Source organism: Rissa tridactyla, chromosome 1 (assembly GCF_028500815.1).
Source record: "Rissa tridactyla isolate bRisTri1 chromosome 1, bRisTri1.patW.cur.20221130, whole genome shotgun sequence".
Taxonomy (NCBI): Eukaryota; Metazoa; Chordata; class Aves; order Charadriiformes; family Laridae; genus Rissa; species Rissa tridactyla.
In genome coordinates this window covers 67,119,367-67,135,161 of record NC_071466.1, presented here as the reverse complement: position 1 = coordinate 67,135,161, position 15,795 = coordinate 67,119,367, and the positions used below count along the sequence as shown (strand labels likewise).

Here is a 15,795-nt window from a genome sequence, read left to right as displayed (position 1 = left end):
AGTTTATTTTGTCTCTCTCTCTCATTTTTATTACTATTTAAAAGATTAACTAAAAACACCCTACCTAAAAATGAGACCGGTGGAGCAGTCCGATTCAATTGTATTTATTCTGCACGCTCCACAAAATTAGGACACAGTTAATCGGCAACCGCGCTTAATTAGTAAGAAACCTATTTAAACCTAATGATACACATGGCCAGGGTTGCCGCTGCCTAATGGAGACAGTAGTTCTGCTTAATTGGGATGCTTCCAGGTGACAGAACAGTTGAAACTGACGCTTCGCTCCGCTGTTTGAGGCTCACGGTGGTTCTCTCTCTCCACCCTGCGATTGGAGCTGATGTAGCCCCCAAAGGGCTCCCTCGCTGCCGCCCCGCACCTCCCGCCTCCTGCCTTCAGCAGCAGCTCTTCTCTGCCCGCCACCCACCTGCGGAAGAAATCTGCCTCCCGAGGCTGGGGACGACTCAGGTGTAAAGTCTGCTGCCAGCTCCCGCGACTTGAGGGTTGAAACGGGGCTTTTCAGCAGTCGGAAGGACTTTATCATCAGCTCAAGGGTTCAGCAGCACGATACGGACATACCCGCGGCACCTACCACAGACCTGCGGCGGTCACAGCCGCCTGAGAATTTTCAATGAGAAGTTTAAGAAGTTTGCGATTCCTGCTGCTCAACAAACACTGATTTTTATATACTGTATTAATGCCACCGTACCTGATTGATAGCCAATCACCAGCCTGTGGGAAACGAGTCGGAAGCCTCATCTCAGCTCCTAGAAGGGCCTTCCTCTCACTCAGGCCTTTTGTTGGCAGCCTCATAGGAAAGGGTCACCGAAAGATTCAGATGTTTTCTCAAACCTGCAGACGATCTCCCCGAATGACAGCACCGTCACCCTGCCGGGCAGCGTAAGGAACCTCACGAATTAGCTGATCTATCATGCAGAAATAACAAAAAATTGGCTCAAAGGATGGCAGTTTCTCGTGACCATTAATTTCACTGCAAAGAACTATGAAAGGAAGATTTGTAGAGACGTTTCGTAGAGACAGACAATTTGACCAGACACCAAGGTTTGCACAGCACGCAGCACTTGGCAGCGTGTTGGTATAACGTAAGATGGCTTCACTTCCACCAACAAAGAGCTTAGTGCCACAGCAGAGTCCCTCAAATTGAGCTAAAGTAACTAGTTGTGCCCATCAACTGAAATTAGACCTGTCAAACTGTACCATGCCGGTCCAGTCAGCACTCAGGGTCGAGCAGCAGAACAACGTGGCAGCCTGTAACAGCACAAGTTAGGAAGATAACACAAGTCTTGGAAAAACATGGAAAGGGATACCACTCCAAGCTGCCTCGCAGCTCAGCAGCGTTTTTTTGCAAAAGACCAAAATATGGAAGACCAGAGCAAACCTACAGTAGCTGGAAATACAATCATTTAAGGGCAGTATAAATATTGCGCTACTGATCCAGTTATCTGAACTTTCTCACCATACCTCTTTGCACCGTTGCTGTTTTCTTCTGGCTTTTCCCATTTAAAATGCCCCACAGAACCAACACGGACATTTCATGAAAAAGGCCACCCTTTGAACCTGTGTCCGCACCAGCTCCTACATGTAGTTTCACTGGGGTTTCATGAGTAGAATCCTGCTAAGTGTCGATGTTCTCAGCATCGTCTGGGGGGAGGACAGCAGAACAGCTGAGGCAGGAAAAGATCAGAAACATTGGGAATGGCCACAACAGCACCAGGTGGAAGGAGGGAGTAGCAGGAAAGTTGGGTAAGCGTGTAGGGAGAATGGAAAACAAGAAGGCTTTAGAGAGAAGAGGAAAAGAGAAGGGTAAGAGAGTAAAGAAATTACACGCCAACCCTATGCCACCTCAGGAGCAGGAGACGTGACTCGGAGTGGTCGTTTGCCCAGGGCAAAGGTGGCTCAGTGTAAGGTGACAGCCCGTAGCAACTAGCAACAGGAATGCACGTGCACAGACACTTCATGTACCTATTTAGAGGTAAAACCAGACTGTGGTCCAAAAAACACTCAACCCCAGCCTCCCGTACTCTTACAAGACTCCTGTCTGACCCATGCAATTCCACAACCTTCGCTTCCATGGTGTTCCTGCTGCTGGTCCCATCCCCTTCTCACTTGCAGTGAAGGTTCCCCAGGGGGACGAGGTGAAAGCAGCTCAGCCGGAACGTCAGCCTCTCCAGCCAGGCAGGTGAAGGAAACACTCTGACCAAGCTTCACCGTGACTTTAAGCGACAGAGGATCTGGACACTTAATCAAACACACAGCACCTTGGCCATAGCCAGTGTATTTTTGTATGAAGTGACCACAAAGAATAAAAATGCCTACACTGGGACAGCTGCAATAATACTCTGAAAACGCTGTAACACAAAAGATCTTTCTGCTGATAACAAACATGGAATAATTTATATCTGTAGTGTAAAAGCACAAAACCAACTGAACAAGACCAGCTCTACGCTATGGATTTTTACATAAATGGCCAGGTCTAGGAGCGACTGCAAGCACAGAAAAAGTAGAGTTGGATGGAAAATTAAATGCTATTTTGTCTCTCCTACGACCTTGCTGGTCATAAGTTCTGTGAAGATTCATTATGAAAACTGTAATTTGGTTACCACTACAACAGTTTCAGGCTTCCTCGCAGCAGCTTGCTGGAGCTCTGGAGCTGCTGAGGTTAAAGACTTTTTTTTTTTTTTTAAGCTATATGAATGACCATTAAACATGATTGCTAAAGAAGCAAACTGTCAAAGTTGTTTCATTTATTTCTTAATATCACAGCTGTACAATTTTCATACATACAGCAGGAAATGCACATTGGTTACACAATGGCATTTGGCTGCATTTCCAAGTATAATACAGTAAGTGCAACTCCACTTAAAAATGTACATTTATACAACTTAAACAAATTAAGGATTGCTACATTCCTATCTGTGACAGTATAAAGCTTCATTTATGTTAAGTCTCATTACTAAACCACTTCCTGGTTAAATACAAAACATATTCAATCATTTTAAAATGGCCCTTGTGGTACTTGGCCAGCATATAAAATATTTGTCGTGTAAAATTTAACCATTAACTTTTCTTTTTTTTTTAAAAATAATCCTCTAAGCCTATTTAAACATTTGCTATTGAACTGTTATACTGACACTTTGTAGCAGGAACCAAATTTTACCCTCCTTTTGTTTGCTCTTGCACTGCTTATCATCAAAAGAAGTTACATTTGTAATGTATTGCAGCTTTATTCGGATACAACCAGATGGCTAAACTATTAAATAATTTTGCTCAAAAGGTAAATAACATTCTTCAATAAAGAAAACAGAATTACATTTCAGAGATATTTGTCATCAAAATTTTAATGGGTAGAGTGCTACCAGCACTTGAAAAAAAAAAAAAAAGTATTAATTTATCTTTTAAGACCCACCCGAATATTCAGTTTAAACTCTTATAACTTTACTTTTGGAATACATTGGTCCACAGACCACAGTCTTGTTACAGTTTACCAAATGAAAAACAAACTTGCTTATTGCCGTCCCTATAACAGGAATGGTTCAGTTTTAAACCTCCTTTAAAAATATACATTTTACAATCCTTTCACCTCAACAAAGGTGACACTGACAATAAATACACTGGTTTGGTGGTTTTATTTTTCTTCGCTACGAAAAGTCTACAAACTACCTGTTGTAAGCCCTTTCTTTTTTAGACTTCTCCAACGCCTTGTCCATAGTTTTCTCGTTTTCTCCTCTACATTTGGGACAGTACCATTTGCCCTTTGGTTTATGATTGAGTCCCACGCAGGAAAAGTGAAACCACTCGATGGTGCACTCGTCGTTATCGCATCCTATCATTTCTCCATAGGAGACCTGGTTGCACAAGCAGTATGTTGGCTCGTTAGGGTCAATGGGAAGGTCTGGGGGAGAAGTTTCCCTCTCTGCTTTAGCCTTGGATCGTTTCTTCTTCTTGGACGTTTTTGCTTTCTTCTCCTTTGGTGTTCCTGAGGTGATGTCATCGTGATCATGATTATTTGAAGCATTCTCACGATTCTCGTTATTCCTTTGCCGCCTCGATCTCTTATTGTTGGGCTTTTCAGCCTGTGCGATTGTCTCATTCTTTGACTTATCTTGGCTGGCCTTCCCGCTGTTTCCAGTGGTATCATTAGTCTCTTGACAAGTCTCAAACAGTTCCACGTGGCTGTCCACTTGCCTCGTTCTGTTCTCAACGAGCTCCACCATCTGACTGACGATTTGGATCTTCTCGTCCCCCAGTTCCTGACTCCGAATCAAGGCTCTCTGTATGCAGTGCAACATTCTTCTCTTCTGCACGGCATCTGTCTCTCGTTTAAATTTTTCATAGTAATCATCCAGGTCCTTCAGAATCTCTGCAAGGAAGAAATAAAAACTATAAATATTTTCAACAGGGAGAATGGCAAAACAAAGTCTTTCCATATCGTTCCTTCCATGCAGCAACACCTTTTGTAACACACAAAGCTGATCAAAGACAGGTTCCCTGAAGCTGGTATCTGACAAGTGGCTCATGACTCCAGCAGATTGCTTTTGTTCTAGTTGGTCCCGCAGGAATAGAACGCAAATGCTGGTTTAAAAAAAAAAAAAAAACTAAATGTAATTTTATGCATGTTGACAGGTCATCCCTTTAAACTTATCAGTAAATAAAAAGAACTAACTAAACAAATACACACATACCCCCCCCCCCCCCGCAAAAGTTCCGAAATTAATTGTAAAATTAGAGTAAATTAATAGACTGTTTTCCTGGACTTTTTCTGTATAACAAGATTAATATTTTTAGCGAGAGACTGAGAGTGGGAAAAAGACAGTGGGACAGAAAGAAGGCACAAAACAGTGTAGAAATCAGATGCTGAGTTATTTCATAATCACTATCATACTTGACAGATGAGGCAGAAGAACTCCAAATACAGGGGGCTCGACTCTACACTGTGGGCAGTTTCACCTGATACTGCTGAGTTACTTTTGCTGGAAATGTGAGGCCACTTAAATCCCTAGGACTACAGAATTAAGATTACAATAACCAAGCTGTCTAGATGATTTCTTCCCTACACTTTCTGTAAAATACCTGTTGCTTGCTTTTTAAAACACAGGAATACACTTGTCATTAAATATTTATAAACTTCCTTACAAAAGGAGGTGACAAGGTTAGAAGGTAACATTAAAGACAATACACAGCAACTGGAGCAGCTAGAGCTTCCAATTTAAAATGCTAACACTGAAAATATGTTAGATCTTGAGTTGCACCTCAAGGATTGTTCCAACAGTTTATAAGAATGAACACTGCTCAGAAGCATTTAAAGTTTCAAAAATAGTTCTAGAAACCTATTTTTAAGCAGATGTTTTTAAGTTTTACTACGATACTCAAATCAATTCAAACATACAGGACACTCAGCATTTCCATACTAAGTCCTCAAAAAAGTGCAGAATGATTTTCCTGCATCTCCTTTCTTCTGTTTTTCCTCCTTTCTCACAGGCTAGAACATTCTGCCTTAGAGAAGCAAAATATACTGAGATATAATCTAACCACAATTCACCTAACAGAAACCAGGGTCTCATATACATGCAAATGACATTACCAAAATTGCCTCTGAATTTCACAAGTATGAATTTTTTTTTTTATTTATTTTTTTTTAATAAGAGAATGTGGAAACAGCAATTTACACATGCAACTAACAGTTATCCTGTGATTTAGGTTTTGTGTTGCCTGGGTAGATTTTTTGAACACATGCATTCCAGATTTCTAGTGAAGACATGGAAAGTTTATCCAAGTTTTACTTTAGTTTTTAGAACTGCAGCCTATCAGTTAAGCACGACCTGTCACAGCAGGCACTGCAATATCACCTATCTGACGACAAGCAGTATTTCAATGTGCTACTAAATATCTTAAGTAAATGCCTTTTTTCTAACTAAAAAAAACCAACAAACAAAACCAAATCCAAGACACCCGCCCCCCAAAAAACCACCCCTACCACCACCACCAAAAAAACCCCAAATGTAGATAATATTAAGCATTCAGGAAGACCAAAAGTCTAGCGTTAATTGTTTCCAATGGCTGAAATCTATAAGTTTTATGTTCTAAGTTTTGGCACTTGACTGATGAAGAACACTCTCATACCACAAAATAATGAGTGGCTTAACGACTTAGGTCAGGCATTAAGAAAACTTCTAGTACTGGCCATACACATCAGCACCACAGCACCTCCTGAAACCGCTGTAATTATGCGGAATAAGTTGGCTGCAACGATCTTGAATCCTGCAAAAGCCCTGCCCGAGCGCGTCCTCGGGCACCGACACGTTCAGTAGGTAAGACACGGTGCGAGATGTGCCTTTCACAAAGGCAGGCAAACAGGAAGGGCTGCTCAGCATCGGTGTCAGGAGCGTGGTATTCAAGCAGCGCACCAGCTACAAGAAACAGCTTGACAGCTGCCTGTCTACTACAGCTCGGGGGAGGACTGCACCACTGCGCCTCACACCGGCGCCCTCAGCTGAAGCCGCCCGCCCGGAGGAGCCTGCGGCTATTGGAATCGCAGAAAACCGCTTTCCCCTGAAAGAAAGACCAGAAAGCAGAGTTTTGCGCGATTAGCGCGTTATGCAATTGCTCACCAGCTGTGAGCGCGCACCCCCAGCACCGCAAACGCCAAAAAAAAATTTAAAATAAAACTTAAAAAGGTGCCGTATGTTGGGAAAGCTTTATTGCCGGAACAGTTCCGCAGCACTCGCCGGGGGCTGAGGCACCGCCGTACCGGCTGCCCGCCCACGCACCCCGGCAGCACCCCCCGTCTTCTCCCCGCGGGGCGGACAGCGCCGGGCTGACGGGGATCCCGAAGGGCGACGGCGGAGGCGCTTGGGCGGGCGGGAGGGCCAGGAGCCAGGCCGCGACTTCCACGCTCCGCCTCCTAACCCGGGGGCGACGGCGTGCGGGATGCGGACGCCAGCAGCTCCCCCGGTCCGGGGGGTGGTCCGCGGCCCGGGGGGAGGGCGCCAGGAGCCACCATTACAGCGTGGCGAGCCTTAACGGTCCTAACATAAGGCAGCCCTCGCACGCACAACCACCGGCCGGGAAACGGCCTCACCCCGCCGGGCCGAGGGGGACGGCCGTCTCCTAGCAACCAGGGCGGCGCCGAGGCCCCGGAAGTGACGGATCAGCTATTGTTCTCCGGCAGGAAAGCGGCGGCGGCGGGTTACCACCCGCCCCGGTTCGCAGCGTAACAGGCGGAGGAGGCGGCGGCGAGAAGGGCGGCGGCCCCGCCCACCCTCCCGCCTATCAGAGGCTCCGGCGGGGAGAGCCCCGCCCCTGCTGGCCCGGCGCTCCCAATCGTAACCAGAGAGAAGCAGCATAGTGGGGAAAAAAAAATAAATTAAAAAGGCAGCCAATCGTAGCGCGTGGGGCGAGCTTGCGCCCGCCCCCTCCGGCACCAGCGCGCCACTCAGCAGCGAGAGGAGGCGGGAAAAGCGGCGCCCTCCGTCGCCGTCACACGTCAGTCACACGCCGGACGCCCAAGGTTGGCCTGCCCCCTGCTGCCGCCCCAGCCAATCAGCACCCGCCGGCCGGGGCAGGCCGAGATATTCAAATCAACCCCACGGAAAAAGTTGCTTCTCGAAACGTCACGGAGGGCAGGAGAGGGGCGGGGCACGAGGCGGAACAGCCCGGCCCGAGGACCAATGGCCGGGAGGGGGCGGGGCGGCGGCCGGCCCGTCGGGGAGGCTTCCCCCCTATCAGCCGCGCCGGGGGGCGGGGCCAGCCGCCGTATGCTAACGAGGGGCGTCCATAAAAACCCGCAACGACGCCGAGTATCCCCTAGCCGAAGCGCGGAGGCGCCCGCTGAGCGCCCCCTGGGCGGCGCGTGCCCGCCGCGCGCCAGGCGCGCGCTGCCCGCCCTGCCTTCCCCTCCTGTCCCCTCCGCCCCGACAAGTTTCCCCAGGCCCCTTCCCGTCCCCCCGGGAACCGCCGGGCTCCCCGACCGGCAACCGGGGGGGGGCGGAACGGCAGGGCTTAACGCCTGCCGCCCCTAAGGCCACATGCCGGGGGTGGGGGGGAAAGAGGGGGGGTCACCGGCACCCCGGCTGTCAGCGCTGCCGGCGGTGCCCGGTAAAGCCTTCCCCTCCCCTTCCCACCCCTCCCTCCGCCCCGAGCGGACACCAGCAAGTGACAAAGCTGCCCACCCCCCCCAAGCCCCGCACAAACCGGCCTCCTCTCCCCTCCCGTCCGCCCGTGGGGCGTGGGGACGGCGTGCCCCGGCAGCGCGGGGAGGGGAGGGGACGCTCTGGCCCCCAGCACACCCGAAAACCCCACCGTACCCCCCTCCATCCTCCACACACACGCCAGTCCCGTACCCCACCGCCCCACGGAGCGGGGCTGCTTTACCGGGTGAAACGAAACCCACCGAGGAGGGAGAGAGAGAGAGGGAGGGAGGGAGGGAAGAAAGCACACCCTGCCCCCCGCTCTCGCCGAGCCCCCCTCTCCCCCCCTCCCTCCCTCCTTCCCTCCCTCCCTCCTTCCCTCCCTCACTCGCTGCCTCTCTCCCCTACTACAGCCATAATGAATACTGTACATTCCTAAATGTTGTGCTGTAATCTCTCCCCTCGCTGTCCACCCAGCACTTTCTTCCGTACACCCCCCCCCCCACCCCCCCCGCCAAACCCTTCCACCTCAGCCCCACGGCCGGGGACGGTCGTCCCCCCCCTCCTCTTTGTGCACCGCACACCCCACTTCCCTGCCCCCGCCTTCCCGGCCAGCAATTTACACAGAAAAGCAGAGTCCTTGCTTAATAAGAGAAGCTGGAGACCTTTTGTTCCGCCCCATGACAAGAGCTAACGCTGCAGATCAGCCCCTCTCTCTCCTCGGGTCTCTCCTCCCGGCTTTCTCCCTCCTTCTCAGCTCCCAAAAATAAAACTACCACCCCTGTGGGGTGCGGAGGGGCAAAGGCAGCCGAGGCTCAGCTCTGAAGAAAAGAAAGGGAAAGAAACCCACCCCCCCCAGCCCCATACCACACACACATATATATAGATAGATAGAAAGCACTTACCTTGATATTTGGCGTCAATTTCCCTCATCAAGGAGACATTTCTCTGCAGATCGAAGGGCATAGACTCGATGGAGTCCAGATAATCCTCCACATAGTTCACTAGGTGAAGCTGGTCTCCGTTTGCAGGACTCAACATTTTCATCCGGCGAAGACGGGAGCGGGGAGGAGGGGGGGGGGGAGCGGAAAAAAAATAATAAAAAAAAAAATATCCTTCCCCACGCCTCTTCTCTGTCCCTGCCGGTGTGAGAGCAAGTGCTGCTCCCTCCGAGGACGGTAGCCCCGGCTCACGGCTCACTCCCTGCCCACCTCTCTTCTCTCCGTAGCTCCCCCCTCCAAAAAAAAAAAAAATAACCGGGAGAAGCTACATCTGACTCCTCTTGTGTGGAACAGAGGGGGGAGAGAGAGGGAGCGACACACACACACACACCCTCCGCTAGTCCCCTACAGCCGGCAGCAGCTGATTGAATGGCTGTCGTTGTGGGTAATTCACGAAGGAGGTGGTAGGAACAATCAGAGGGATTTGTGTGTGGTGTGTGAAGGGGAGGGAGGGAGGGAGAGGGGGGGAGGAAGAGGAGGAGAAAGGAGGGGGGGGGGGCTCAAACCAGCTCCTCCGAAACAATCTGGAAACAAAATGTGCTCCGCAAAGTGTCTGTCAGAGGCAGCGGCAGCCCCGCCGCCTGCGCCAGCGCCGCTCCGAGCCGCCGTTCCCCGCTTCGCCGCTCTCTCCGCCGCTTCGCCGCCGCCGCCGCTCCCCGGCGGTACGAACGCAGCCTCCTCAGCCTCCTCCTCCTCGCTGCCGTACGCCGCACTTGATCCAACGTGGAAAACCCAAATACCAGTTTCAAACACTTGGGAAACATTCAGCCCCGCCGCGCAGGGCGCATGCGCACCCCTCCCCGCGCCGTACACACACACACACACACACACACCGCGCGCGCACACACACAGCCCGCACAACCGCCCTCCCCCTCCCGGAACCGCGGCGGCGGGGGGGGGGGCGGGTGTCTCTGCATATTCAGCGTTCCCTCCTCCCTCCCCTTACTCACGTTTGGGGAGGGAAGGCGGCGGGGATGGCGGCCGTACCGGCTGGGGGCCGGGGGGGAAGTTGTGTGCCGGCGTAGGCGTGGGGAGGCAGCCCCCGCTGCCGGGGGAAGGGAGGGGACGGATACGGGCAGGGGGGAACGGACATAGGCAGGCGGAGGCTCCGGTGAAGTTGTGGGGAGGCTGAGGGGACAGCGCGGGGCCGGGGGAGCGGGGCAAGCTAGGTGCTTTTGCGGTAGGGCACAGACTTCGGGGCAGCCCCTCGCCTTCCGCCGGACTCAGAGGGGAGCAGCCCCGAAGGGCTTCCCGAGGAGGGACAGGCAGAGAGGGAACACACGCAGCGGTGGTGCCGCCGCCACCCCGCTCCCGGGGGGGCAGGGCCGTGCCCGGCGCGGCGCCGGACGCTGAGGAGAAACGCTCCCTCCTTCCTGCCCGCCTCCCTCCTCAGCGGGCAGCCGCAGCCATCACCCCCTCAGCGACTGACACCCGCTCCATCCAATCACCTCTTGCCTGGCGTCCCGCCCCGCCGCTGCCTCGGCCAATCCTCACCAGCGCCGCCGTGACAACGCTGCCCGGGATACCGGCCGCCGCACAAGGGGCGGTAACGTGCGCGCGGGGGGGGGGGGGAGGCGGGGAGGGGGTAGGGGCGGGGCGAAGGATACGCATGCGCAGTCCCCGCAGCGCGGGGAGAAAATGGAGGCGGCCCCAAGCCCGCCGGGATTCGACTACATTTCCCAGCGGCCCCCGGGGCTGGCGCATGCGCGCTGACGGGCCTGCCGCCGTGAGAGGGTTACCGTGAGGGGCTGCCCGGCCCGGCGGAGAGGGTTCCGAGTGGCCCCGGTGAGGAGGAGGGGAAGGGGTACCGGGTACAGTCCTGTGCCGGTCGTGTTCTCCCCGCCAGGGCGATGCGGGGGGCGTGAGGAAGGACCAGGACACCTCAACCCCTCGCCGCGGTGCCGAGGAGGCGGGGCAGGCCCGGGAAGGCCCTCCTCTCCCCGCCTTGGCAGCGGGGCTCCGGTCCCCCCGCCCCACTCCCTCCCGGCACCGGGGCGGGCGCTGAGGGGAGGCGGTGGCCGGCAAGCTCAGTCCCGTCCCGCCCGCGGAGGTTGTATCTCGCCCCTCGTTAGGGAGATGCCCTCGCCCGTGCCTGCTGTTCCCTCCTGGGAAGTCCCCGGAGCCCCCAGGCACCTCGTCCCTCCTGGAAAACCTGCCCCGCCTCCAACGAAGCAAAACAACGCGGGCTTTCTGCCTCTTGCATTTAATTTTTTTTTTTTTTTTTAAAAACGTCACTGGCAATCCCCTAATTTAGGGGAGACTGACTCATCGTTTCTAAGCGCTCAGACTTGCTGGTACGGTGGTTGTTTATTGAGGTGCTGCTGTTCTGCTGCTCCGCGTAGGGAAGAGGGGGAGCGACGGCCTGACTCAGGACCTCAGCATCTTTAACCCCATCTAAGTGCTCCTGCTGCGGTCATCAACTTGATGTCTGAATGCCCAGACTCTCCTCTTTCAGGGGAGCACAGGCAACTATTTACTGATCCCTCCCGTGGGAGCCAGGCACTGAAATACTTCTGAGGAGTGGACGCGATACTGTAGACTAAGCCCATTTTGAACTGACCCTGCCCCACTCCTTTGGGCAGGTTTCGGAGGGCAGTTGCTCATTTTCTGAAGATACTTGTAAGTTCTCCGCTCTTTTCTTCACCTTGTTTTCTGTTTCCGTGAGTTCCTGTACATGCTGATGTAAACCTCAAAAACCTGAGGTCTTGCATATGTCAGTTATGATGAGTACTACGGCATCTAGGCAGCACTCCAAGCCAGTGTTTCTGGACCTGTGTGCTCTGGTTTATGGTGGCATCGAGGGGGAGTTGTGTAATGGCAGCAGTAGCCTGGGAACTCCTATTCTAAACTGTTGGCACCACCTTGGTAGTTACAGCCTGTTTCACCCTTGCCTTGAAGAAGCTGAGCCACTGTCAGCAATTAAAAGTAGTTAACAGTCCCCTGGCTAGTGTAAGAACCCAAGCCAGTAATTATGACTCAGTACGAGGCAAGACATCTAAAAAGAATTCAAATGAGTCCCAAAAAGAGTCGTTCTTGCAAAAAAAAGTTAAACACCATTCTAGACACACAGTAGTAATTACACACACAAAGAAGAAATCGGTTTGTAAAAGTACCCTGATAATTTACTAAAGGAGCTTCTATCCCTCCTCCTTATGGACAAAAAAACAATTAGGAAGGTATGACTTTGAAGTGTAGTTGTGGCCTGCTAAGCTTCAGTGATTTGCGCATAAGTATTGATGGGCTTGGATGCACTGAGGATAGAGAGCTTGGTATCATCTGCCTCTTAAAAATGTCATCTACTAGATCTTTCTCTGTTAGCCTCTCGTGTTGCCAGAAAAGTGACAGGAAAACAACCCACCATTATCGGACTGCACAAGTCCTACAGAAAGGATGGAACTGAGCTCACTTGAGGATGCATTTAGTATACTCTTTGAAAGTCCGCTTTCACAGTTCCCAAATATGATTCTCAGTGCTTTGTGTAGGGCTGTAATCAAATTTACCTGTACCCAGAAATACCTATTCTCTGCACCACTCTCTAGGCTCAGCAGCATGTTAGCTATCTTTTTAGGAAGCTGGAGGGAAATCAGGTATATACGTACATCTCCAGGTTAGAAAGTTTTGGAAGATGTGGAACTGATGGCCATTGCCCATCACTTCTTTTCCGCTTTCTTTTTCCTTTGGCTTCTTGCCTCTGAACTGCAGTAGGTGGGAGTAGGTGAGAGATGGGGGATTTTCAATGGAGTTTCAGTTGTTCTTTTGCATTAGGGGCCTGTTTCTTACTCTGGTGGCGCTCTCACAAGTAGAAGCGTAGGGAATGATTGTCATGTGTCAGAGAAGGAAGGGACTTGTGGGCTTCATTTTCATCCTATTTTCTATACGTCATGGGAGGATAAAATGTGTAACTCTCCTTCTGCTTCCAAGCCCCTTTGCTCTGATTACAAGAAATCTTTCCTGTTTAGAAACCCAAATTTCTGGGTTTTTCAAAAGTTTATTGAGGCTGTTACCTTACTAAAGATCTAGACTCACAGCAGTGGCGATCAAGGGAAGCTATAACCAGATCAGTAACTCACACAACTACTGGGTAACGTACATATTATGTGTGTATATATATAACACATACATAATATAACATATACATATTCTAGTAAGTGTAGTTATTCCAGTCATTATGTTTATTCCAGCTCGTGGGCATAAAGTTCAGAATTCTTAATATGAAGAATGTAAAATCCCAAACCTCCAAACATGTTCCACAAATGCAGATTCTGAATATATGAGGACAGCTGGTACGAGGAATGCTGGCTGCCTTCTTTCTCTTTCTCTGCCTTAGCTGAACACTGCTATGTGAAATACTATGTAATCACTTTCTAATAAGCAGCTGTGTCCTCTAATAAGCAGCTGTGTCTCTGTCTATTAGAAAAGATAGTGCCTTCTGATTGTTAGTCGTTATACTTTATAGGTACAGAAGAATTAGATGAGTTATTCCTTCTAATGAATTGCTGTTTCTGCACCATTTAATAGCTTAATCCCTCTTTTCTACTGTTACATACAGGGTGGTGGGTTTTTGTTTGTTTGTTTATTCTTTATGAGGCTAAGTTCATATTTACCTGGGTGATGATAATAGAACTTTACAATTCTATTCATTTTGCTTATGGTGGAAGGTTTTGAAACAAAACTGCAAAAGGTTAACAGGCAAGATGAGCAGAGCTGAGGTTTGCAAGTATGAAGACCAGCAGAGAAGTCACAGTTCACACTTTCACGCAATATGCATTGTCTGCGCAGTGGGCAGTGTACACCATTTACAGATATTTGGGCCAAAAATACCTGTTTGTGTCAGCAAATTATGTTGCATTAATGGAGTCTGAAATCTGGAAAACAAATCTAGCTGAATTAGTCCTCCTTCTGCTTCCCAATAAAGGCTCAAGAACTTCACAAACTTCCCAAACACTTACCTAACGTAGGCCTGCCATTCTAAATTTTTTTTTTTTTCTTTTTTTTTAGGTCAAGTCCTGTTTAAGAAAACAGATATTTCACTGGATACAGCTCCTCATCTCTTCCTCTGCTTGCCCCGAGACTGTTGTACTCGCTGCCTTTTTTCACATCTGTTTTCTGGCTGCTGCCATCTCTTTCTTCCACCTGTTGCATCTAGTGAGCTGAAACAGCGCTGGCGTTAAAGGCGAGCGAAAAATTCAGATTGGAACTAGTAATTGTGCGTTGCAGCACAGGGCCAAGGCAGAAGTGCATCTGAGTTGCGCCAACGTGGAGTCAGCACAGACCAAGGGGAGCTTATTCCACAGGCTCCACATTCTCACAGTGAGTTCGAGAGAGATGCACCTCAACCACTGGAAACCACTGACAAAGACACCAATCCAACCCCTGGCCAAATTCGTACCAACCCTCGGGCTTGTTTCTGTAAACCGTGGCACAGGACCCAAATACTTCTGATGAAAACCAGGCAGCATTTGTTAGAGGTAGGTTGTCTGAACAATAGTAGACGGTGCTAAAAACTCAGGGTCCAGTCTGCTAGGCTTTTGATAAAAGCAGGAAAGTTTACTTTGTTCTTTTATGTTCACCAATGAAATTTCTTTTGCAGTTTTACTTCATTTCCCCAGAATCGCTCTTTTAGAACAGGGGTCTCAAGATGATTTCTCTAAAACATACTCTTCACTTTGTGAGTATTTGTGGGAATGCCACTCAACATTTTCAACATTTCTGAGTTCTTCTACTCCACGTGGAAGCAGAGATGAATTTCCTGATGGAGGCAGAAAATCCTTTGCTGCTACACTACCTCTTTGGTAGACAACTATAATTTCATTCCACATGCCCCCAGGCCAGGAATAAGGGTATCGGGAAAGGAAGTAGTTATAAGCGGCATAAGTAGAGGTGTGCTTACAGCCACAGACTGATTGTTTCTAAGAACGTTGGTATTTTTAAAATACATAATTTATGGTTCTAATCCATCAGGATTAGTATTGCTTTTCATTTGAAACTGTATTTGTTTGGTACTTCAGTACTTACAGAATACTTTCCACCATTCCATTGAATTTATTCTAGTGCATTAAAACAAATCTCAAGCTTGAACAATGTTAACTGTTTATTTCAGGCATTTAATAATTTCCTGCCCTCAGAAAATAATGTTTTATAGCAGGACATAGAGGTTTCTGGACGAGATGCTAAAAGCCAGTCTGGACAACACAGACTATCAGCACAGCCTTCTGAAACCACCAGGGAAAGGAAGAGCTCCTCCATTCCTCTGATCTGTTGACAGTTTCATCCACGATAGCTAAACCTGGAATTAAGGCTAACAAACATCCATTGTTACTTACTATTGAGTTGGACTCTGTCAAAAGTGCTTGGCACCGTACAGAACAAAGAAGACAACAGCATTAATGACAACTCTTAACAGGATGTGTGTTCAACGGCAAGGACATCAAAACCGGCTCACTATGTATGGAAACTGAAATAATTGGCTTGAGAAGCTTCCCGAGAAACATATAAAGCAAACATTTACAAAGGTTGTCGGATGGTGTCTTTGGTTTCATCCTAGCTAGTCTCAAATTAGCAAGCCTGTAAAATAAGTTGCTTATTTGATCAAAAAGTTAAGATTGTTAAATGAAAAATATTGTGGAAAGTGCATATTAAGAAAAAAAAAA

General features: G+C 49.6%; 2 protein-coding genes across 7 annotated transcripts in view; one reads left to right on the top strand and one right to left on the bottom strand.

Moving 5' to 3' along the window:
- Positions 1–225: 225 nt before the first annotated feature.
- On the bottom strand, positions 226–10,608 carry ING1 (inhibitor of growth family member 1). 4 transcript variants are annotated; one of them, XM_054188364.1, is made up of 3 exons: positions 10,594–10,608; positions 9,050–9,857; positions 1,636–4,378 (listed from the first exon to the last, which is right to left on the bottom strand). In XM_054188364.1, exons 2-3 carry the CDS (start codon positions 9,189–9,191, stop codon positions 3,675–3,677), a joined length of 846 nt encoding a protein of 281 aa, XP_054044339.1. In that variant the 5' UTR covers positions 9,192–9,857; positions 10,594–10,608; the 3' UTR covers positions 1,636–3,674. The 4 variants fall into 4 exon arrangements, with proteins under 4 accessions (XP_054044340.1, XP_054044341.1, XP_054044339.1 ...); XM_054188365.1 differs by lacking the exons at positions 9,050–9,857; positions 10,594–10,608 and adding an exon at positions 6,139–7,241 and having other exon boundaries at positions 226–4,378; XM_054188366.1 differs by lacking the exons at positions 9,050–9,857; positions 10,594–10,608 and adding an exon at positions 4,470–4,590 and having other exon boundaries at positions 226–4,378.
- A 274-nt stretch (positions 10,609–10,882) lies between these two features.
- CARS2 (cysteinyl-tRNA synthetase 2, mitochondrial) overlaps positions 10,883–15,795 on the top strand; it is a 59,690-nt gene continuing 54,777 nt past the window's right edge. The window contains exons 1-2 of one of the 3 annotated variants that reach the window (XM_054188359.1): positions 10,883–10,930; positions 14,144–15,657. The gene's annotated coding sequence lies outside the window, so the exon portion shown is untranslated. The other 2 variants (XM_054188358.1, XM_054188360.1) reach the window with 2 other exon arrangements.